Source organism: Tetranychus urticae, chromosome 1, assembly GCF_039701765.1.
Source record: "Tetranychus urticae isolate SD_2017Ah chromosome 1, NJAU_TeUrti_SD_1.0, whole genome shotgun sequence".
Lineage (NCBI taxonomy): Eukaryota > Metazoa > Arthropoda > Arachnida > Trombidiformes > Tetranychidae > Tetranychus > Tetranychus urticae.
Window position 1 is genome coordinate 21466961 of NC_142958.1, and position 22124 is coordinate 21489084.

The 22124-nt window shown below is 30.6% G+C and overlaps 4 protein-coding genes across 5 annotated transcripts; 1 reads left to right on the forward strand and 3 right to left on the reverse strand.

Annotated features, from left to right (window-relative positions):
• Positions 1–707: 707 nt before the first annotated feature.
• On the reverse strand, positions 708–2080 carry LOC107362198 (uncharacterized). The gene is made up of 2 exons (XM_089265906.1): positions 2060–2080; positions 708–1293 (listed from the first exon to the last, which is right to left on the reverse strand). The coding sequence occupies exons 1-2, from the start codon at positions 2078–2080 to the stop codon at positions 733–735; spliced, it is 582 nt and encodes a 193-aa protein (XP_089122032.1). The 3' UTR covers positions 708–732.
• LOC107362488 (uncharacterized) lies at positions 2076–5816 on the reverse strand. Its single transcript, XM_015929565.2, has 5 exons — positions 5149–5816; positions 4982–5017; positions 3239–4882; positions 2897–3010; positions 2076–2792 (listed from the first exon to the last, which is right to left on the reverse strand). The coding sequence occupies exons 1-5, from the start codon at positions 5638–5640 to the stop codon at positions 2580–2582; spliced, it is 2499 nt and encodes an 832-aa protein (XP_015785051.2). The 5' UTR covers positions 5641–5816; the 3' UTR covers positions 2076–2579.
• Positions 5817–5978: 162 nt separating this feature from the next.
• LOC107362490 (cationic amino acid transporter 3) lies at positions 5979–11185 on the forward strand. Of its 2 annotated transcripts, none has more exons than XM_015929567.3 (9): positions 5979–6089; positions 6224–6478; positions 6781–6976; positions 7066–7470; positions 7547–8267; positions 8484–8707; positions 9079–9245; positions 9309–9417; positions 10194–11185. In XM_015929567.3, the coding sequence occupies exons 3-9, from the start codon at positions 6865–6867 to the stop codon at positions 10352–10354; spliced, it is 1899 nt and encodes a 632-aa protein (XP_015785053.2). In that variant the 5' UTR covers positions 5979–6089; positions 6224–6478; positions 6781–6864; the 3' UTR covers positions 10355–11185. The 2 variants fall into 2 exon arrangements, with proteins under 2 accessions (XP_015785053.2, XP_015785054.2); XM_015929568.3 differs by having other exon boundaries at positions 6224–6465.
• A 29-nt stretch (positions 11186–11214) lies between these two features.
• On the reverse strand, positions 11215–21497 carry LOC107362491 (GTP-binding protein Di-Ras2). Its single transcript, XM_089266197.1, has 5 exons — positions 19942–21497; positions 17910–18081; positions 15625–15689; positions 15383–15552; positions 11215–12319 (listed from the first exon to the last, which is right to left on the reverse strand). The coding sequence occupies exons 1-5, from the start codon at positions 20027–20029 to the stop codon at positions 12209–12211; spliced, it is 606 nt and encodes a 201-aa protein (XP_089122323.1). The 5' UTR covers positions 20030–21497; the 3' UTR covers positions 11215–12208.
• Positions 21498–22124: the final 627 nt, after the last annotated feature.

Sequence of the window (22124 nt, forward strand, 5' to 3'; positions counted from 1 at the left end):
TTAAAAGTTAAAGAATAGGGATGAAGTCTCATGAAAATATCTGGTCCTACAAACGTACAAAATGCGATTGAAGTTTCAACTTTGGACTCGATTTTCTCGCAAACTATCGATAAGAGAAACCTTTTAATAGCACTGAAGGATTCAGTTTTTATGTGCCTACAACTTAACAGAGTTTAAACTTGAAAGAAATTAATTTTTACCCGTTTTTAGCCCATATGTGTACAAGTTTGATGCATAAATTTTACAAATGTGTTAATTGTGTCTTTTATAATAGCAAAAACCTTTTTCTTCATGGTTTTTGTGCCAACTTCAGCTCATCTGCCCAATATATTGAACTATTTTATGCTAAAATCGCCCAAATGGGCTCAGTTTCTATGCTCGGATAAACTGACAGAGTCTAAATTTCAAAGAAAGTTCATTTGCAGTCGATTTTTACCCATTTGTGTCAATATTACAATTTTTGCTTTAATGTGACAACTTTGATGATTGTGTCTTATAAATTCTGATAAATTTGGTAAAAAAATATTTAATATTATAATTAAATCACTATCCAAAAGTTATTAAATGGGAATAATATTAGAAGGAGGAAATAATTTTCAGAAACTAAAAAGGATGACATGATTTGTTTGCGATCATGAATAACATTTAATGGATAACAAGTACATTGAATGTAAAACAAATTACAAGATAGGAATTGATTCCAGAGATTTAAGGTATAAGTTAACTAGTGTTTTAGACTTGATTGCCAACAAAAGTTAAGAAAACTCTTGACAATAAACTATTTGATTCAGTTCCAGTCAGTGCAGTTCCAGAAGGTGGAAGTTGTCCACATTTGTCCCCTTTGTAACATTGACAGACAATCTCGGGTAATCTTGATGCTTCATCACCACATTTGGTTCGTAGATTGGTGGTTACACAATCCCCGAAACGTTTAACGGCACAACAACTGGTTGAAATACGTTTGTCCCATTGAATGTCCGAGATTATTTCCAAAGCTGCTTTCAAGTCTTTTGTACATGTCTTTGAGTCTTTTCGTGATTCGGAGACACATTTAGCATGTTTCTTGTAGTCTTCCCGTAATTTGGTTCCAGCAGTACAGAACTCATCAGCAACTTTTTTAACTCCACTTCCAAGGAATTCAATCAATTCTCTCTGAGATTCTGTGGCACATTGGGTGGTAAAGTTTCTGTGACATTCCTCGGCTTCACGGATAAATCCACATTGTCGCTCAATTTCTTTGTCAGTTCCAGTAGAATCTATTAAAATGACATAAAAAATGTAAACATCAATTAGCTAGGCATAGTTAAAATTACCTGAAGGATTATTGGCAAACGCCGGTTGCAGCGTAAAGATTAAGCTCTCGAAGACGACATTTTTGGCTCTCAATCGCATTTGATTTTATCCTTAGATCATTTTTCCATTAAATAACTCTCTAAGTGTGATATTTAAAAAATCGCGAGAATTCAGGTTTAGAATTTTTTCCTTCATCCTCATGGCCTCATCGAAATCAAAATAAAAAGTGTCATCTGAAAAACTAGTTCTCATGTGATCCTAATGCCGTCCTAACGGAACTCCCTAGGTAATATGAATTTCCAACTGGTTTTAGGGAAACATATTCTACTCATCATTTCGATTGATATATTTCATTTTATTCTGAATCTTGGACCGATCTAGCTCTTGTACTTTGAAAGACAAGGTTGAGTCTGTAGTTAGGCTCATCGGTTTTTGGGCAAGATAACCGACTATTACGATTAGTTCTTTTTAATCATCGATTTTTATTTCAACCAAACAATGAATTTATCTTCTATTATAATATTCTTTTAATATCTTCTAATATTCATGTTTTCAGCTGTAATCTAAGTGACTCAATCGATAACCAAGTCGTTCTGGACTTGTATTCGTCAACGTATTCGCATCAATGTTTTTGTATCTGAACAGTCGATTGTAAATTTTAGGGAATACTTACCATTGTTTAAAAAACTGATTTATCTCAGAGTTTGAAACTTTCTTGTTATTAATTGGCATTAATGTTAATTTCATTTTAAAGACTAATCAATACAAATGCAAATTTAAGGTTCATAATTTAAGAAATAAATTTATAAAGTTAACTTGGATGGTGTGAAGTGGAAAATATCACCGAATCATTGTACAGATAGATTCAGATGAAAAGGTGCATTACTTTTATAAATATATATAAGCAAAAGGGAAATGGTATTTTCATAAAAAAATTGGATAAAAATACAAAATGATCAGGATAAAAAGTTCATTGGTTGAATAAGTCAATAGTCACGATTCAATGGCAAATATATTTATCCATGTGGATGCGATGATTAGCTAATTAAGTTTGAATAAGATGCGGTATCACATCTAATCACCATGAATGACGATAAAATACATTTAGACGCTGGGATAATCTAGTTTCTCATGATTCAAATCAAAAAAAGTGAAGCATTGAAACTTATGAGATTAATTAATTTGTCAAGTCAAAAAAAAATATAATGAAGCATCACAGATTTAAAAAATTGATTGAAAGGTATACTGAAATGCTTGTAGACAATACAAACTACTGTATTGATAAATTATTGTTGAGCTTTAGCAGCTTCAGCTCTGAATAATGAATTGATCCTGGAGCAAATTTTCAAAGCGGGTCCAAGCTTCATACTCATAGCAGACATAAGATGATCTTCCTTAAGTAACATGAGTGCTTGTCCATCGATTTCCTGGGATTTAAATTCATCAGCATATTCTTGACATCCAGGTAAATTTCGTACAAAATCATAAACATCTTGGACCTGATGGATACAATAAAAATAAATATTAGAAAAGGGAAAATAAAATGACAATTTGTTCTTAAATGAGATTGATTAAAGAAATGGTCCAAATTAACAATACTAACATTCCATAGATTAGGATTTGTTCCACTTGCAGGGATGAAACCTCCTTCATTTGTGTCCATGGATTCAGATGGAGCTTCAGTATTACCTCGATTTGGTGAGATATCGGTTTTTGGCTGTAAAGAGATGATTGTTTAGCGTTTTTTGACATTTTAATTTAGTACTGTAAACTCTCTTCAATTGTCACAGAATTATGTCAACTCAGTTAACATTTTCTATCGGGTTAATTCTGAGGAGATTTTAACTATCTTTTTAATTCGACATAATATGTGAATGGTCGAAATGCTGATCCCGTGATGTGACATTATGAGAGAGTTTATAGTAATTATGGAATTGTAGCTCACCTTCTTCAGATTAGGTTCACGATTTGGACTATGATCTGTTTTTGAATCCTGATTAGATTCAACAGTAAATTTGTTCATATTTTTGTCTGGTGATTCAAAATCTTCCGTACTGACAATACTGGGAATATTTGCATTATTAGCAAACTTTTTGGCACAAATATTGGAACAAAAACGTTTAGATTTTTTCTTCTTGTTTCCCTTTGTGATACTTTTACCACAATATTCACATACAGCGTCATTTTTAGATTTCAGAGGTGCAATTGCTGCTTCCGATGACATATTTTTACCAAGCATTTGATCATTCATAATAATTGTATCCTCTTTTTCATCATCTTCATTTGATGCAATGATTGTCCCTTCTGAATTTGCTTCTTGAGAACCTTCAGTATTTATAGGGAATGGTGATTGACTTTCTTGAATAACAAATCCATCTATAACATGTGTTAACACTTCTTCATTGAGATAAGGTTTGACTATAGCTTTTTGTGGACTTTTTGCTCCATTTGATCTAGCAACACCATTAGTAGATTTTTTACGTCCATTATTCAAATTGTTCATGTCTTGAGGAGCATTGTTCTCAGAGATCACTGGCGTCATCAAACCAACATCGTTTCCAATAGCAGCATCTTTTTTCCCGTCCACATCTCTGCTTGGAGATTGGATCATCTTTTCCTTCAGAGCATTATTTGAAACACTTCGTGCAGCCACAGTTTTATTTTTTAATTTTTCTTGGCCCTTGTTCGGAACATTTTGAGCAAATTTACTTTCATCATTAATTGCTTTAGATGTCTGATAAGATCCATCGGTTTTATTGGCCCCCATCGGATCTGTTCCCATTGTACTGGTATTACAAGAATTATCTTGAGAAATCATCTTCTCACTGATTGATTGTGCAGCCAATGGATTATTAACTTGAGGAATCAATGTAACAGTCATAGTTTGACGTGCCTCTGATCCTTGTTTCTCAATTGGTATTTTATTTGTTGAGCTTTGAATGTTTTTTTGTGACTTTCCTTTCGAGACATTCATTGATGTTGTAGTAGAATTATTATTAGTAGGATGATTATGAGTAATTATTGGAGTTAATGTTTGAGATACAGTTGTTGAAGGAGCTGATGTAGATGTTTGTGTACCAATAGATGACTGAACTATGGCGGGTTTTAAATTTTTATATCGGTTTGTTGTTGGCGTATGTTGAGTTGCTGGTGCAATCATACATGTTTGCCCTTTATTTATCCCTGATTGAGTTGTATTGGTGGCAGTGTGAGAATTATTTGAAGAAACTGATATGACCGAAGTGCCACTAAGAGAATTGCTACTAACAAAGGCTGTACCACTCTGATTTATATAAAATGGTGTAGTATTGAAAGAATTAGGTGCCACTATCACCATGTCAGATTGATTTGAAGCTCTAGGAAGATAATGTTGGTTGTTTGGCGCTAATATAGTAGGTCCAGTAGGTCCAGGGAAAGCCTGAATAAAATATTGATTATTCAGTCCTTGGGGTGATTGACCGGTAATAAAGCTATTTTGCGGCAGTGTTTTAAACTGTTGTGCCATCAAACCTTGTTGGCTAGTGATGACCGATTGAGGGAGAATATGAGGTGATTTAGGTTGAATCTGTTGAGTTCCTTGAGATATTACCTGCAATAAAAAGAAAAAAGGTTAGATCATGTATACAAAAAAATAAAGTTACCTAGTAAAAGTTAAATTCATAAATTAAAACAAGACAAAAAAACAAACCTTAGGAGAAACAGAATTAGAGATATTTCGGGCAGCCTGGGAATAGAAAATGAATAAAAAAATAATGAGATTGACATGCAAAAATAATGTAACTCTAGCAAGGGATACTTTCAGACAATATAAAATAGAAAAATTTAAAGAATAATGATTAAAACAAGTAAAATTACCAATTTCCCTCTTGGTTCATTAGATTTACCAGGATTGGGCAGAATGGTTGGTTGCTGGTTATTCGGTATAATTGTTGGTAGTTGAGAAGCTACTAGCGTGATTTGTGGTTGCTGTTGAGATGCTTGCATTTGTTGTTGTGGTGAAGCAGCAATGGCTACATTCTTATTCTGTTTATTACCATATTGATGTGTCATTTGAATAAGATTCCCTCCAGCTTGTTGTAAAGCCGTAATAGGCATGATAGTACCATTGTGTGAAAGCATAATTTGTGGTGAATACATTGAACTACATTGGATTGGAACTTGAGGCGAGTAGACTAATGTTTGTGGTTGCAACTGGGCTTGAGATTGATGTTGTTGTTGATTTGATTGTTGAGATTGTTGCTGCTGTTGATGTTGATGCTGAAGTTGTTGTTGCTGTTGTTGTTGTTGTTGTTGCTGCTGCTGCTGTTGCTGCTGCTGTTGATGTTGTAAATCTTGTTGACTTTTCATCTTACACTGATTGTTTGTTCCTCACCGAATAACTAATAATTTAAGTTAATATAGAAAATTTATGATGTTATAAACTGAACACAGAGTAAATCACATTAATCAGTTAATTCTGAACATCAACATTGAACATTTCAGACCAAATTTCAAAGCAAAGAGTCTTTGCCAGAGAGCAAAAAAAAGCGACCTCTGAAAACATGAAAAGAAGACAAGCTCATTGTTTGGTTGAAATAAAATCCGACGGTTAAAAATAACTAACCGTAATAGTTGGTTACCCTAAACAAAAACCGAAAAACTAATGAGTCTACCTGCAGACTCAACCTTTTCTGTCAAATTTTAATTAACAGCTGTAATTAAAGCGACTTGATGGATAATCAAGTCGCAGCGTTCTGGAATTTTAATCATCAATGTATTGGCAAATTTGGTGACTGTCTATTGTTATTAAGATCATTGTAAGTCATTTTCTCATTGCTTTTTTGCTACTTGTTTACACTTTTTCACTTCTTTAAGTGGAACCATAATCCGTAAAAATGTATAAATCAGCGTTTTGTGTGTTTTTAATTTGGAAATGTTTTTGTCCTTACAGATTCTAGACCCGAATTATTCTTTTTTAAACTGTGATTGATGACTCATAAGGAATCTTGAAACAAAAGAAAAATAATTATAGTGACCAAATTTACAACGATTCTAACAAATTAGTCACATTTTTAACCCGTTATGAAATAATTGTATGCACCTGATGTCAATGCTTCCTCATTATTGTGTCAGTATAGTTGTTTTCTGTGGCTCACGAGAAGCTCCATTTTCTCTTATTCATCTCATTGAAAGGTAACTCTTCATCGTAAGTTTCTTCTCATGTTTCTACTTGTATCCATCCAGTTTGATAATCATCAAAAATTGAATCAATCAAGTAGGCGTGGGGAAGGTTATGTAGTTTAATCTCTACTTATGCAATGGTTTAGTTTACCGGAGTTGATCTAATCAATCTTCACTGATTTCATTGTTAAATTTAAGCTTTAGCACATTAATATTAGTCTTTTAATTCTCTATTATCGTGCTTTTTAGGAGCTCAGCATAGTTTCCAAGAATTCCCATTGTCTCATTGCTCTAATTTAACTAATCCTTGATTTTAATTTTTCATAGTGTAATCCATCTATTCGTCTAATTACTCATCTTTATTGGTTCCGTGATATAAGGAGACAAAATCACCATTACTAGACTTACGAGATGAGTTTAAAATCTTTTGGCAAAGCTCTTGTTCGTCGAAAAAAGATAGATGACAATCAAGGACCAAGTACATTGAACCGATGTTTAGGAACATTGGATTTAACTGCCTTAGGTAAGTCATAGATAATCTTTTTTGTTAGTCAGTGTTGTTAGATTGATCTATTTTTCATTGCTTTCTTTCTTTTTTGCTTTCCAAATAAGGTATTGGAAGTACCTTAGGGTTGGGAATGTATGTGATAGCTGGAAAGGTTGCGAGTACAGAAGCTGGTCCAGCAGTGGTTTTATCATTTTTCTTTGCTGCTTTGGCTTCCGTTTTTGCTGGATTTTGTTATGCCGAATTCGGTGCTAGAGTTCCAAGAGCGGGGTCAGCTTATATCTACAGTTATGTCACTGTCGGTGAATTTACGGCATTTGTGATTGGTTGGAATTTGATACTCGAATATGTGATTGGTACAGCTTCAGTCGCAAGAGGATATAGTGGATACTTGGATTCTCTTTTCAATGGAACAATAGCGCATCATTTTCAAGAATGGATGCCCATTGGAATATCTCATATATCAGCTTATCCTGATCTCTTAGCGTTTGGGATAACATTACTCTTAACAAGTTAGTTCTTTTAGTTGATAATACTCTATTCATGTTTCGTCATTTCTAACGATCAATAAATTTCTCCATTTTTTAGTTATGCTCGCAATCGGAGTGAAAGAATCGACTAGATTCAATTCCGTATTTACTTTGGTTAATTTAACTATTGTCATATTTGTGATCGTTTGTGGATCATTTAAAGTTGATTTCAAAAATTGGAAAATTCCTGAATCATCTGTTCCAAGTGGAAGTGGTACTGGTGGATTTTTACCTTTTGGTTTTTCAGGTGTTATGAAAGGAGCTGCCACTTGTTTTTATAGTTTTGTCGGTTTTGATATCATTGCCACAACCGGGGAAGAAGTACGAAATCCACAAAAGGCTATACCAATCAGTATCGTTGCCTCTCTCTTTGTCAGTTTTCTCGCCTACTTTGGCGTTTCAAGCATTCAAACTCTAATGTGGCCTTATTACGACTTGAATCAATCTGCTCCACTACCCTATGTTTTTGATCAAACTGGCTTCCACTTCGCCAAATGGATAATTACGATTGGTGCTCTTGCTGGGTTGTCAACCAGTTTGATGGGAGCCATGTTTCCACTACCAAGAATACTCTATGCAATGGCCAGTGATGGACTTATTTTTAGAAGTCTTGCCAATGTTAACACAAAAACCCAAACTCCTCTCTTAGCTACCATAATTTCAGGTATTTTTTCAGGATCTATGGCTGCTCTTTTTGACGTTAGTGAACTCGCAGATATGATGTCAATAGGCACTCTTCTTGCCTACACTCTCGTCGCAGTGGCCATTCTCATTCTAAGGTGAATTCAGATTTATTAATCTTTACAGCATATTCATCATATTCCCATGATGCATCATCTTTTAATTTATATTTGGCAAATCAGAAACAGATCAGATTTCCATTTTTTGTTTACATTTACTCTCCATCTTTATCGCATAATCTTAAGCATTATTATTGTCATAATTTCATTATTTATCAATACATTAGTGCTAATGCATTGTATTTTATCTTTCAGACATGAAAGTGGAAGTGAAACTTCTGATTCTAATCCTGTTACATCAAGTTCACAAGAGGTACTCTTTAACCAAGACTCTATACCAGAATCATCAAATCAACTTCGTTCTGTTGGAGTAACTCGAATAACTGGAAATTTTTTTCGAAGTTTATTCAATCTTGAAAAGTTGAATAAACCTGATGCACAAACTTCATTTTTCAGCAAACTTTTAATACTATCAATTTGTAAGTTTCACTCCAATAACTTATTAATCCACTTACATTTCATATACAGAATTGAAAATGGAGCTAGACCTCGATACCTTATCTTTCGCGCATAGTTTGGTATCCAAGCATATCGATGGTCAATTTTTCCCGATAAATCGCTTAATTATCAACATCAACTCAAGACTTATTGCCTAAGGCATTATGATTTACATTCAAAAGATTTGAATCAATGTTCATTGTGCTTAAATTATCGCAAAAATTGAACATGGATTTGCTTGGATACCATATAATGTGAAAAAGATTAGGCATCGAGGTCTAACTCCATTTTCAATTGATGTTTAATTGTATATTTGATCAATCTTTCAATTTTTAATTTTTAATTTCTTTAGGTATCAATGTTCTTATATTGGACTTATTGTTAGTAGTTTTTGAGAAGAAACTCACACATTTGGAAACCATTCCTTTAATATTTACTGGACTATCGATATTTTATCTTTTCATTTTAATTACTGCCCTTTGTCGACAACCCAGAAGTTCAACTACTATTTCCTTCCAAGTAAGCATTTCAATTTGATTATCTTTAGTTATTTGTCTAATATTTTTACTTTCAATTCTTTAGGTTCCATGGGTTCCCTTCATACCAATTCTTTCAATTTTCATCAATACCTATCTAATGATGAAACTTCCACCAGTAACTTGGGTTCGTTTTGCAGTTTGGATGACAATTGGTAAATAATATAAGATTCATTGAATACATGTTGATTATCTATCAAAGCTAATAGTTTTGGTTGCTCAGTTTTCAGCCACGAATGCTTAAATAGATTATTGATAATTATTGCTTTCATTTTCGATGGCTAATTGGTTCTATTCATTGATTATGATAAATTATTCTAGATAAAATCTTCTAGCAACGCTTTCTCTGTGAATTGAGCTTCAGGAACTTTATTATCCATAAGTCAACCAGTTTAACAATACATAATCTAGCTGCTGAACGATAAATTATTTTAATCGCTTCAGATTTTAGACAATTTTTATTTTATTTGAGCATCAGCGATTCTCTTAGAATGGAGGTGTAAAACGTTGGTTATACACATTTTGTTAATTAATAATGAGACTGTACAAACCAAATCATGTTATTGTATGAAAATTTCATATCTTTATGTTGAATAATCTATAACTTTTGATTAATCCTCTCACCCACAATTCATGATTTGTATCTATTTAGAGATTCAGATAATTTCTAGCATTGATATAAGGTAGTTAAATACGGCATTTAAGATGAAACATATTTTGCTATTTAGAGATTATTTTTGTGTTGATTTTAATCAACTAAAACCCTTACATTTCGATCGATATGTCATTCACTTTTGTTTATTGATCGATTATACTCAACACGAGGAGACCATAAATACATTCAATTCCTCCTCCAATGCTTCTAAATCAACACTTTCGACTCATTACTTCACTGATTTAATATTCAATTTGTTTTCTTGATTTCTTCTAGGCTTAGCGATTTATCTATTGTACGCATTAAAAAACAGCACTGGATATTTATCCTACTCTGAACGATGCCAAGTTTTGGGAATCAATGAAACTACTGATGGCGATTACAGCGAATCAAGGCCTAATTCACCCGATCGAGAGGAACGTCCACTTCTCTCTTAATTATAACAAATTTACTATTATTTTAAATACGTAAATGCTATTCTTATAAGTGAGATTAACAACGGATACCTGTAAATACGAAACAAAAAAAGATATTACTTACAAAGTGATAATAAACAGATAGGACTACAATTTAAAATTTAATATTTGTCTCTCAATCCGAGGAAAAAAACGCTTCCAATCCAGAAGACTGGGAACCAAATCAGGAGACAGCCAAATGAAGATATTTTAATCCATTATAGTTTCATTTTATCATGTTTTCCGTAAACAAACCAAAAGGCATAAACAGATTGCTGTAACCCATGAAGATGTACAATATTTGTCCGAATCAAGCGAATACCGAATTGAATTGTGACTTGTTTATGGATCCAATGTAACTCAATCCATTCTGTTATCACATTACATTTGGTTTATAGACAATAATCAATCATGATTTACAAAAGAAAGAAATTCTACAAAAAAATGGTTAAAATTGGAATCCAAAGATGAAATCAAATCCAATTATTTTGGTTTTGAAGATGAGATGATGAGCAGTCACAATCAGGATTGGAACCAGAAAAAAAAAGATGAAATAATATTGTTAACAACGATCAACTTATTAGATTTTATTAATCTTTTTATCATTCAACTTAATTATTTACATATATTTTAATTGTATAGCTCCTTGCTCCTGTTAGTCAATCAAGTCAACATAATTTAACTGTATATATTTTTTTGTCAAAATCATAAACTTATAATTTGATATAACTTTTAATATTTATATATATATAATTTTTACCATCCTCACTCTTGATTTTGTGTTAAATAAATCTCACTTTTACGCTTTGCAAATTTAAATTGTCGTTTTGATCGCCCACAAATTTATTTTAATTGTAATCTTTTATTTATAATATAATAACTTTCTTATATAATTTAATAATAATAATTATCTTTCCAATGATAATTCACTCTGTTTATCTACTTCTCAATACATAATATATTTTTGGTTTATATCTTTCTCGATTGAATTAAATTGTAGTTGGTGTTGCTTTGTAAATTGTTTGGACGACCAAATGTAATGGGTTATTTAGATTGTGTTGACTTGTGTTGTGTTGTGTGTATTTTGTTTGTGTGATTACAATGATTAATGTGTAAGAATAGTAATGGTAATGAACAATAATAATGATATTAATGATAATCGATAATCAAAAAGCCTATTTTCATCTTCAGAATCTTAATAATGAAACCATATTTTTTTTGTTGCTTTTTCTTGTTACCTGACTTAATTATAATCTAAAGATATAACCAATTTAACTTCATTAGTATGATTTAACTCGTGAAAGACAAGAAATAGAGTGAAAAGCAAGAAAAAAGGATGATAATAATGATGGCAATGGTGGCGATGATTAAGGTAAAGTTGACCTTATGTTAGTTTTTCAATTGGAAATTACATTTTCCCTTGATTACGTCTATCGTGTAATTAAAGACTAATCACACTTATAATTAAATAAAAATCTCTTCTCATTTTTCATTAAACCATTTACAATAGTCATAAAGTCAATCAATAAAAATCTTCATTATTTTCTTCATCCATTTTCCTTGCTTTTCATTTGTTGGTTTACAATTGTTTTAACATGGTAATCTTTTGTGTTTGTGTTTTCATGTTTGAACTTCAAAATTTCAGCATTTCGTTTCTGTTCAGTAAATTTCCATGCAATTCCTTCGCCATTTTATCCATAAATATTTTGTGAATTTGTCGCTTGCGATGCTTGGTTAAAAGTCAATGATTGGCTTTGATATCTTTTGATAGCATTAGGTTTTAATTTGATCACATCAGGTCGTTTGTTGTTACTGTTAATTGCTCGAAAACCAGGTTTACATCATCATACATTTTCCTTTCAGCTTTTCCCTTCTTAACTGTGATCTAGACTTTTTCAAATCCAAGTTGAGTGACATATTACGATTTTTATCCAACGATAGTAATTCCTAGAAATGACAGAAATCAGAAATTAAATTAGTTGATAAGATTGTTTAAGGGATAAGATAATAGTAGGTGTGAAGATTGAGGATTTCATTTTGGGTTCAGAGGTTCAACTTCTTACAGACATTGGGTTGTTGGGTTTAATTTTTTGGATTTTTGGGTTTTCATTATATTTATATTTTGAGGATGATTAAGATACTTAAATTATTACAATATTAAAGTGTATTATTAATAATTTAGGTTTTATGATTTCAGTTTTGGGTTTGGGTTTTGTTTTTTCTGGTTAAGCTTTGTGCTTCATCAACTTGACTTACATATTTACAATGAAACGTTTCAGATTTGGGTTCAACTTTAGGTTTGTGTGTTGGGTTAAGATTGAAAATTGGGTTCACTAGTAGTGCTAACTTATAGCAGATAGCAGATTCAATAAATGTTGATAAAAGGATTGATAATCATTCTAAAGGTTGTTTTATTATCAGATTATCTCATTGATCGATTCCATTCAATCAAACGGATAACATTATTTACGAATGAAATAATCCAGTAAATACAGTAATAAGGTTAACAAGATTCAAGTATTTTTGTGGGTTACTTGGTTGTGTTATTGTTTAAATTCATCATATTTTCATCTAATCGTAACAAAAATTTTTTTAGAGACAGATTCTGATCGATTTGCGTAAATAAATAAATTCAATAGTTTACTAGCAATCAAAATGAATGAGCAACATGAAGACAATAAAACAAAACAAAACTAGCAACACATGAAATGACAACATTGACGAAGGACAATTGTCCTGGAAAAAAGCAAATCATATTAATATACAATTTAGTGTAACAATTAAAAATTTATTGCAACAATAATGGAAGAAAAATCGATGTAATAGTAAAAGGCAATAAAACAGTTGACTGTTATAAATAAAAGTTCAATTAATGGCAAGATTGTCATTAGTAAATTGGTACAATTTGAAAATATCCAAATGTTTAACCAGTTTCCAGTATTGGGTTGAATGTTAACTGATTGGCATTATTAACATGCATCTCTGTTGTTGTTTTGATTGTTCAATCAATTGTTTTATTGATTTAGGTCAACATTTAAGATGATGATGTGGATGATGATGAGGATGATATGAATGATGAGTGAATAGATGTTGATAAGCTAGATACTTATTTGAAACAGAAGACAAGCGAAAAAGTGAATAAAATTTTCATCCAATTTTATCTGAGCAAACTCAATATTATTTACGTAAGTCAAGGACAAGATTTGAGGAAGAGGAGAAAGATTCTGATGAACATGATGACGACTATGATGACGGTGATGATGATGATGAATAAGATGAAGATATATTCTTATTCTTATTAGATGATTACATCATGTTCATCTTACTAGACAAAGGAATGGGCAAAAGTAACAAGAAAACAAACATGAAAGGCAAACATGAACAATAAGAGGAGCACAACAACGAAAAAAAGGAACATCAATTGACTGTAAATAAAGAATTAAAAAATGCCTTTTTTGGGTAACAATTCAAGTTAACCATTATTGTTATTGAGAAACATATCAATGAACATTGACTACATTTCAATCAGAATCAGCTAATCATGATTGTCCAGTAAACTTATCAACTTGTCACTTCAAGTGAAGCCAATAAATCAAAAGATTGAATAACAAAACAGTCAACCCAAAATGAAAATATTTTTCACCACAAATGGTGAAACCTAAACCAGTAAAGTGGCAAAGATGTAACCTTTAAGTAACAATCAAATCAACAAATTTAATGTGAAATTAATGATTAAATTTAAGGCCTAAAAATGAGTCTACAATATTAGTAAATATACAAAAGGATGAGGAGGAAAAAAAATCAACTCAAGACCATGAATTGTTTCACTCTTTTAACTGGTTCTTTTGTTTTCATCTTTGCGTTTGACTTATTGGCTGTAAATCAAGATGAAGGAAGATGAGGATAAATTCAGTTTCAGTGTAGGAGTTGAAATAATGTTCACTGTTACCAGAATTTTTCTTCTTGCTTCTTGCCTTTTCTCTTCTCTCTTCATTTTCCTTCTCTTTATTGTTAAAGGTCAACATGATTTTCCATTAATCTTTTCTCTTCCCTGTTACATTAAAAGTGAGTTTAGACAGGTAAATGCATACAACAATTTTCATCATCATTCTCATCATTCTCATCATTTTCCTTCTCATCTTTTCTTCTTGTGTCATCTAATTCTCTAGACAATTTAGCAAAATTTTCACTCCCAATCCAACAGTATTATTATGATAAACAGTGTTACATTATATTATTTGATTAAATTTTATATATTATTTGTCTTTTCATCATTTATCATTTTTTGTTTTGTTTTTTTTTTCAATTTTTTCTAGTCTCTACTTTTTACATTGTATTTAATGCTATTAATTTCACCTAAATTTGCTCAAAAGTTGCATCCAACTCTGACTATCGATTAATAATCAATAAATTGCAATTTGTTATTACATTCAAAGTAGCAAATCCTCTTCAACCAGATTAACCATTTGACCGAATCTTTATAAGATCAAGATTTACCCAAAATGATAAAAATAACAAAACTTAACCTTAAATTTGAGAATCGATTGCATCGGGTAAACAGTTATTTAGGTTAATATTAACAACTAATTGTAATCATTAAATTATTCTCAAGTTGAACGTTTAATCTGGTTGAAGAGGATTTATATTGCTACTCTTAAGGAAAGCCATTCTTGAAAATCTGGTTTCCACTTTTTGGGTTAAATGAAGTTTAAAATGAATGTTTTGTTTACATTTTTTAACATTTCTCATAACCAGCAACATTAAAGAGTTTGAAAATGATGAAAATTGATTAAACATTGTTGGGTGTTAGTGTCAGTGAATGTTGATTAAGCTGGCAACAATTGTTGACAATTAAAGGAAAATGAATTAAGTTAATGATGTTTCATAGGAAATGATTGTAATGATCATGTATAGGTGAACACACAAGTTACAGGGAATGGATACAGGGAATGTTAAGGAGTGAGTTGGATGTTGAACCAGTTTTTTGTTGAGACTTGGAGTTAAACTTACCTGGAAAGCTTCTTTAACGTTGTGATTGGTTTTGGCTGAGGTTTCAATGAATCCACAGTTAATAAAAAATGTTTTCAATAAACTTTGCACTTCTTCAATTTGGACTTCACGAAGGTTCTCTTCATCACATTTGTTACCTACAACGATCGTTGGTATACTTTCACTTTCACCTTTAAACAAATGAAGAAGATAAATAATTATAACAATTTATCAATATCAACATATCAATCCATTAAGCCTACCTTTAACTGTCCTGATCAATTGTTGAATTGGCTTGATTTCCTCCAAACTTTGCTTTGATGTTATACTAATGAAAGATAATGAAAAAAACAAATGAGAGTCAAATGCAAGTCAAATGATAGTCTGGTTTAGTCAGAGAGAGACAATTAACATAATAGTTTCCACGATAATTAATGTCAAACCAACGTTTTCTGTTCGATTAATGCAATTACATTATAATTGGGTTTACCTGTTAAATAAAATGAACCTCAATAAAAAGCTGTTAGATTTTAAAGTGAAGGTAAAAGTAAAGTTTCAATCTTAAAAGCATGAAAATGGTTTCATCAAATTGAAAGTAAAAAGAGAAAGCATTTTCTTAATGCTTTTCAATGTAAAAATGCATTATTTTTCAGATCGCTTTATATATTTTTTTTCTTCCCCTTATTATTGTGTGTTAAAGCCATCATTAAAGTATCAGATTCATGATTATCACGCACATGAGAAATGCTCTTGTTAATATGGTTTTATCATTATTGTTCAATTTTATTCACTTTCATCAATTGTTAACACTTTTTCCCTGTTAATAGCATTGAAAACCTTTTCCAGCCACTGATTTTCAGTTTTCACCAAAAATTTTCATTATGGATAAACATTTTCAATTTAATAATGTTTCAACTGGTAATATACTTTTACCTTTCATTTCATCTTTAAATGGTAATGTATTAATATATCTCAATGATGGTAAAATTTACATTTAAAAAGATGTAAAAATAATGAAAAGGTTTATTCAACAGTGAATGCTGACCATTGATGTATCAAGTTATTGCTATTAATAATATTAAATATTGCGTTTTCTGGTTAATCAGTTAACCATTTTTAAAGTGAAAATATTGCCATCAACAATATGATTAATATTTACAGTTGACTAATGATCAATAAGGTTGACTATTAACATTAAAAGGTATAAATCATTGAGAAAGTAGTTTGAAAAGGTAAATCAATTTTACATAAAAAGTAGACTTTTATTCAACCAGCTTTTTCCTAATCACAAATACAGTTATCGATTTTGCTTCATAATTTCAACCTTTTCAATTGTCCATGTTGTTTCACCAATTCTTAAGCTTTATTTCACCAAATCTCATTGATTTGGTGAAATATTTTTCAACAAGAGTAAACATTTCAATCATTTAAAGCTTGTAAATTACACTAATAGTGATAATAAAAGTAGCAACTCCCAGCAAATTTAACAGTTTTATTGAGCGGAAAATTGATTGATTTTTGAGTAAAAATTTGTTGAAACTTTACGTTAGGCTTCAAACACAATAAGCTCAAGTTTTTTGTAAAATTTTAGGTTCAAGTATCGAAAAATAATTCATCTGTAGATTCGGATAATTTTGCTAAATGTTTCATTCTTTTCAATCTTTTCTACTATTTCATGTTATTCAATATTTTTTCATGTGTTAATGAATTAGGTTATTGGTTTTGAACAATGGAAAAGCTTCATATTAACCACTAAACTCTGAAGGTTGAGCATAATATTCACATCAAACTGAAGGCCTGCATTTTGTAAAATTGATAACATCTATAAGTTTATGAATTCAATCAAGGTGGATGAATGGTGAAATTATCTCCAATTTATGCCTTTGTACTCATGATTGAAACTTGGAAACTTGATAACATTCAAAAGATAATTCTTCTCGTGTAAATATAATCAAATTGAAAGAAAATTTATTTATCCAATTTTCAGCTGAGAAACACTTTTACTGGTCTTGTATTTTGGGTTGAAAGCTGAAGCTAAAATAGGATCAACATTTTCAACAAAACTGGTTAAGAATCGGGTTCTTAAGAGGTTTTATTTTTTGTTTTCAATTGATAATGTAACTTGATATCAACTGTTTCAGCTTCTGACGATTATATTAAACACTTGAATGTTTCAATTTGTTTCAATTTACCTAAATTAAAAAAAGTGTAATAATGAAAACAAGTGAACCTTTTGTCTTCAATGTTTATGTTTACTTGAACCAGAAAATAGCAAATTTAATCAATAATGACCAATTAGACTGTTGAATACAATTAAATGCCAATTCAACATTAAAGGTATTGGGTTGAGTGGATAAATTGAGTCAAGTATCAAACATTAATTTGAATAAATTATGTAAAACCAAAGCAGAAAACAAAAAAACAATATTAACTATTGATTTTTAACTGGTTTTTCAAGCGAAGCTAAACAAGGAGAAAGCCATTTTTTTGGGTTTGATTCAAATCTGGTTGTGTAACTGTATCTAAATAACAGATTAATTATATTTACCTGTAAACCAGCATAAAAGCATGTCCTTTGGTTATGTTGAGCCTTTGCATAGCTGGGAATTGATGAGAACCAGTTGTATCAGTTATCTGAAGTGTACATATATTTTTGTTGCAAGAGATGACCTGTCTATATGTATCTTCAATGGTAGGGATATAAGTTTCCCGGAAAATACCTGAAGAGAGAGAGAGAAAGAACCCAAATTAATGATTACAGTAAATGTTACAAAATTGTGTGTAAACTCGGTAAACGTTAAAAATAGACATTTTATGTTCATTTGGACTGGAAATTTGTTTTTGTTTTTTAATACATTTTTCATGTAATATCATGCAATTGTCAAATGTACATTTATAAATCGATTGGTATGGTTAAAAGGGTATTAATATTATAAAGAGTCTAGACATTCTCAGAATGTATTTAGTATTGATAATGATATCAATATATATATATAAATATATTGTTTGACGTATTTTAGGAGTAAATCATTTTTTCATCAAACCAAATAAAGCTAAATTGGATAAGGATAATGATGGTTTCGTTTTGATTATAAATGTTATAAATAAGATATTAAGTGATATTATAAGAATATAATCATTTTTGTTCATGTCAAGTCAACATTTGACTGAACATTCAAAAGGGCAACAAATATTGAATAGAGTTGGAATCAAATTTTGAAGAAACCCAAAAATTTTGAAGAGAACCCAAAATTTTGAGACTCAATTTTTGGTAAAACTCATTTTTCTGGTTTGAGATTAAACAATTAATGAAATACAATTTGGTAAATGAATCCATTGTCAATTTAATCGAAATTTTGTCCTAAAAATTGCTATTTACAATCATTTTATGTCAACAATTTTTTGTGTATTTGGTTAAAGTCTTGCTGTTAATATAATGTATATTATATTTTGTATAATGTTTAATAATTGAATATGAACACCTACGAATGAAGATAAATCACGTTTTAAGGGAGAATAATTATTAACCTTTTTCTTGGTTAAATTTTTCTTCTTCCATTGAAACATGATGATAACGATGATTATCATGATATTGGTGAACTGAATGTTAACAAAAAAAAGTGGCAAATAAATATGTATAATTCCCACTGGGAAGTGGTAAGATGATAGAAGAGGAAAACCACGTAAAAAATGTATACTTTGACTTTGTTGTTGATAAAATATGATTACATGATAGTAAGGGAAAGTATGAAATAATTCATGTTTCATTCTGAAATTCATTGCACACCATTTTATACTTTTTGCAACTTCACTTTACAACATCAACTTTTGTTTTTTCAAGTAAGTGCATTAAGGTAATGACGATCATGGTGATCATCATCATCACCAAGATTGTATAATAACGTAGGTGGGTAAAATATCGAGATAATTTATCTTCATCATCTTCCATCATGTTCACTTTCCATTGACCCTTTTTTCCCTGAAAGGGTAAAGGTTACTTTGCTTCTTACATGTAACATCATTTGTTCAACATTCACTTTACAATCAATATTTTTTTCTGCTCGCCTGTTTTTTGCTCATTAACTTGTCGTTGGTTTTATTAATTGATCAGAGAATCTCAATTCTGGCTGATAAATTTATTTACATTTGGATTGATTATATTTCTTATTATTGATAATATCTTTAACCATTAATGGATCTTTTATTTGCTAATTGTGTCAATAAGGTTGAGATGAAAATTTTGATCAATGTTGACAAACTCGACTGGTAATTTGGTTACATTTTTGGGTGAGATGATCAATGAAATGGGATGTTTTGAGAGACATTTTTTGCCTTCTTTAGTCTGTATATTTATAATTTATACTTGTTTTGATGGTAATCAAAGGGAAAGGTGGGAATCGATTAAAAAATAATAAAACAAGATCAACATTTTAATATCACAGTGATATGATCATGATGATGGCTTAGTTTTATGGTAGCCATTAAATTGGGAAAAGGTTTTGATGGATAAATTTGGCTCAAAGAAATAAAACTAAATATTGTTTCCGATCGTAATAAAGATTTAGTTTGTGTGTAATTACCTTTAACAAATCGTAGAACCAGACTTGATTTTCCAACTCCACCAGCACCAAAAACAACAACTCGGTAATCATTGCTTTGCTCAGGCATTGCTTTAACCGAGGAGCCAACAACGGTTGTTGTTGAGTTTGATGTAATACCCGAAATGGGCTCACAATTGTCACCCTTTTTAGCGATTTTGGCGATTTAACTAATTAACTAACTGATAAAATAGATACTTTACAGTTCACTTGATAAAAAATGAATCAAATTGCATTACTTTAACAGCCAATCAATTCTCTATTTTTAAGATTTTCAGCAAAGAAACACGTAAAGGATCTTCACTAAAGGAAATCAATTCAAATGTAAAAATAACAGTTTTTAACAAGGATTTAACAAAAATAAAATTAGAAAATAAAAGATTGCACTTTTCTGGTTAATTTAATACCAAAAGTAGATTTGGTTTCGTGAATTAAACATACTAAATCAGGTCAAACGCGATTCGATCGCAAAAAAAGTAGTTTCACCTCAAGATGATGCATTACTCAAAGCTGATTTTTACTGGTTTAAGGGAAAATTGCCTCGAATTTGTTGGAAAAGAAAACTGTTCGAGTTCGTTCTATTGATGAGTTCTGGGCAATATGTTAAGCTGAATATGTTGAGGAAAAAATCAAGCTACGGATATCTCTGAGTTCAGAGGAAATTGGGTGAAATTATTGAAAGGAGTAACGAGTCGTTCTGGACTTGATCTAGGGAAAAGTGTTGGTTCAAAATTGCTGAAAATCTCTGAAAATCGAGAATTTAGTGTTTAATAAAGGTTGATGATTCTATTTATCGATTAAATAATCAATTTGTCTAAAAAATTCAATTTATGTTTATTCCCACTATTTAGGGATCACTTATTTCCAATGAATAGACTTTGTAGTTCCAATAAAATTCATTGTCACCAATTTACAAGATTTCGGTTGATTATGGACATTTTCATTGAACAAACACGTTGCTGAAGTTGATTGAAACTGTGAAATTTTGATTAACAGCACCTTAATTGTTGAGTTGACAGTTTATATAAAAATCGTTGTTGAACATGGGAGTGAAGAGGAAAAGTCAAGAAAACAGAGAAAATATCACTTTTCTCTATTGATAGGATTGAAGGTAAAACACTGTTAGTGGAATCAACAATAAAATAATGATTGATTTAACAATGTTGATTGAGAAGAAGCAATAAATTGATTAAATAGAGACACTGATGATGAGTTCATCACAAATGGTTGAAAAATCATGTTTTGTAATAAAATCCGTTTTCCAAAAGAAAAAATGTCGTCTGATGTTATCTGTTTATTTTCTGGTCTCTTCTGGTTAAGATTTTCTGGTTAGATTGATGTAGTGGGAAAAAAAGGTAAACCAAAAGGATAAAATAAATGTTTTATATTTAAAATTAAAATTTTTAAATTATCCAGTTAATCACAATAATAAATCTATATTGAATAATCTTACTTGGTTGGATGAGAAAGATGATAATGAGTGAATAACAAAATGATAAGGATTTACATTCTGCATATGGATACAATCAAATCTATCTGGTTCTAGAAGGATTTTTTATCCTTAACCGGATTTGTTATTTCTTTCAACACTAGATGACACTTTCTGCTGGGAGTTTTATTCGTACGTCTTTAGTCTAGTTTCAGCTTTAGTCTTGGAGTTATTTAATTTTTTATTTATTTCGTGTTTCAATCTAATTAAGTTAACTAAAGCTGCAAGATATTTGAATTAAAATATCATAGAGAACTTGATCAATGAAAGAGGAAGCAAATATTAGAAACAATCCAACCTCAACTCAAGGAAAAATAATCACTCCATTGGATTGCATTTGAAAAATTCAGTAATCTTGGATTTCTGCTCGCTTTTAATAATTACTGTATTCATTCAATAATAATAAAGATATTATTAATGTTGGAAATATGGATGAATTTTTATTTAATTCAGATGAATGCATAATGTTAATTTTAAGGAAGGCTTCCTAAGAAATAGTGGGAATGGATTGAAATGTAAAAATAACGTTTTTAACGAGGATATTAAAAAGTAAAGTTTGAAAATAAAAGATTGCACTTTTTTGGTTTATTTGATGCCAAAAGTAGACTTAAATTTGTGAATTAAATATGCTAATAATAAGGCCAAACGCGATGCTCTTGCGGAAAAGCTTTTCATT

Coding starts and splice junctions, on each gene's coding strand:
- LOC107362198 (XM_089265906.1), bottom strand. CDS start 2,080: ATGAACCTTAAATTTGCATTT. Junction 1,294..2,059: donor TGAACCTTAAATTTGCATTT/GTATTGATTAGT, acceptor AACTATGCCTAG/CTAATTGATGTTTACATTTT.
- LOC107362488 (XM_015929565.2), bottom strand. CDS start 5,640: ATGAAAAGTCAACAAGATTTACAACATCAACAGCAGCAGCAACAGCAG. Junction 4,883..4,981: donor CTAATTCTGTTTCTCCTAAG/GTTTGTTTTTTT, acceptor TTTTTATTGCAG/GTAATATCTCAAGGAACTCA. Junction 2,793..2,896: donor CAAATCCTAATCTATGGAAT/GTTAGTATTGTT, acceptor TGTATCCATCAG/GTCCAAGATGTTTATGATTT.
- LOC107362490 (XM_015929567.3), top strand. CDS start 6,865: ATGAGTTTAAAATCTTTTGGCAAAGCTCTTGTTCGTCGAAAAAAGATA. Junction 7,471..7,546: donor GATAACATTACTCTTAACAA/GTTAGTTCTTTT, acceptor TCCATTTTTTAG/TTATGCTCGCAATCGGAGTG. Junction 8,708..9,078: donor ACTTTTAATACTATCAATTT/GTAAGTTTCACT, acceptor TAATTTCTTTAG/GTATCAATGTTCTTATATTG.
- LOC107362491 (XM_089266197.1), bottom strand. CDS start 20,029: ATGCCTGAGCAAAGCAATGATTACCGAGTTGTTGTTTTTGGTGCTGGT. Junction 18,082..19,941: donor GGTTCTACGATTTGTTAAAG/GTAATTACACAC, acceptor CTCTCTCTTCAG/GTATTTTCCGGGAAACTTAT. Junction 15,690..17,909: donor GCTTTTATGCTGGTTTACAG/GTAAATATAATT, acceptor ATCTTTCATTAG/TATAACATCAAAGCAAAGTT.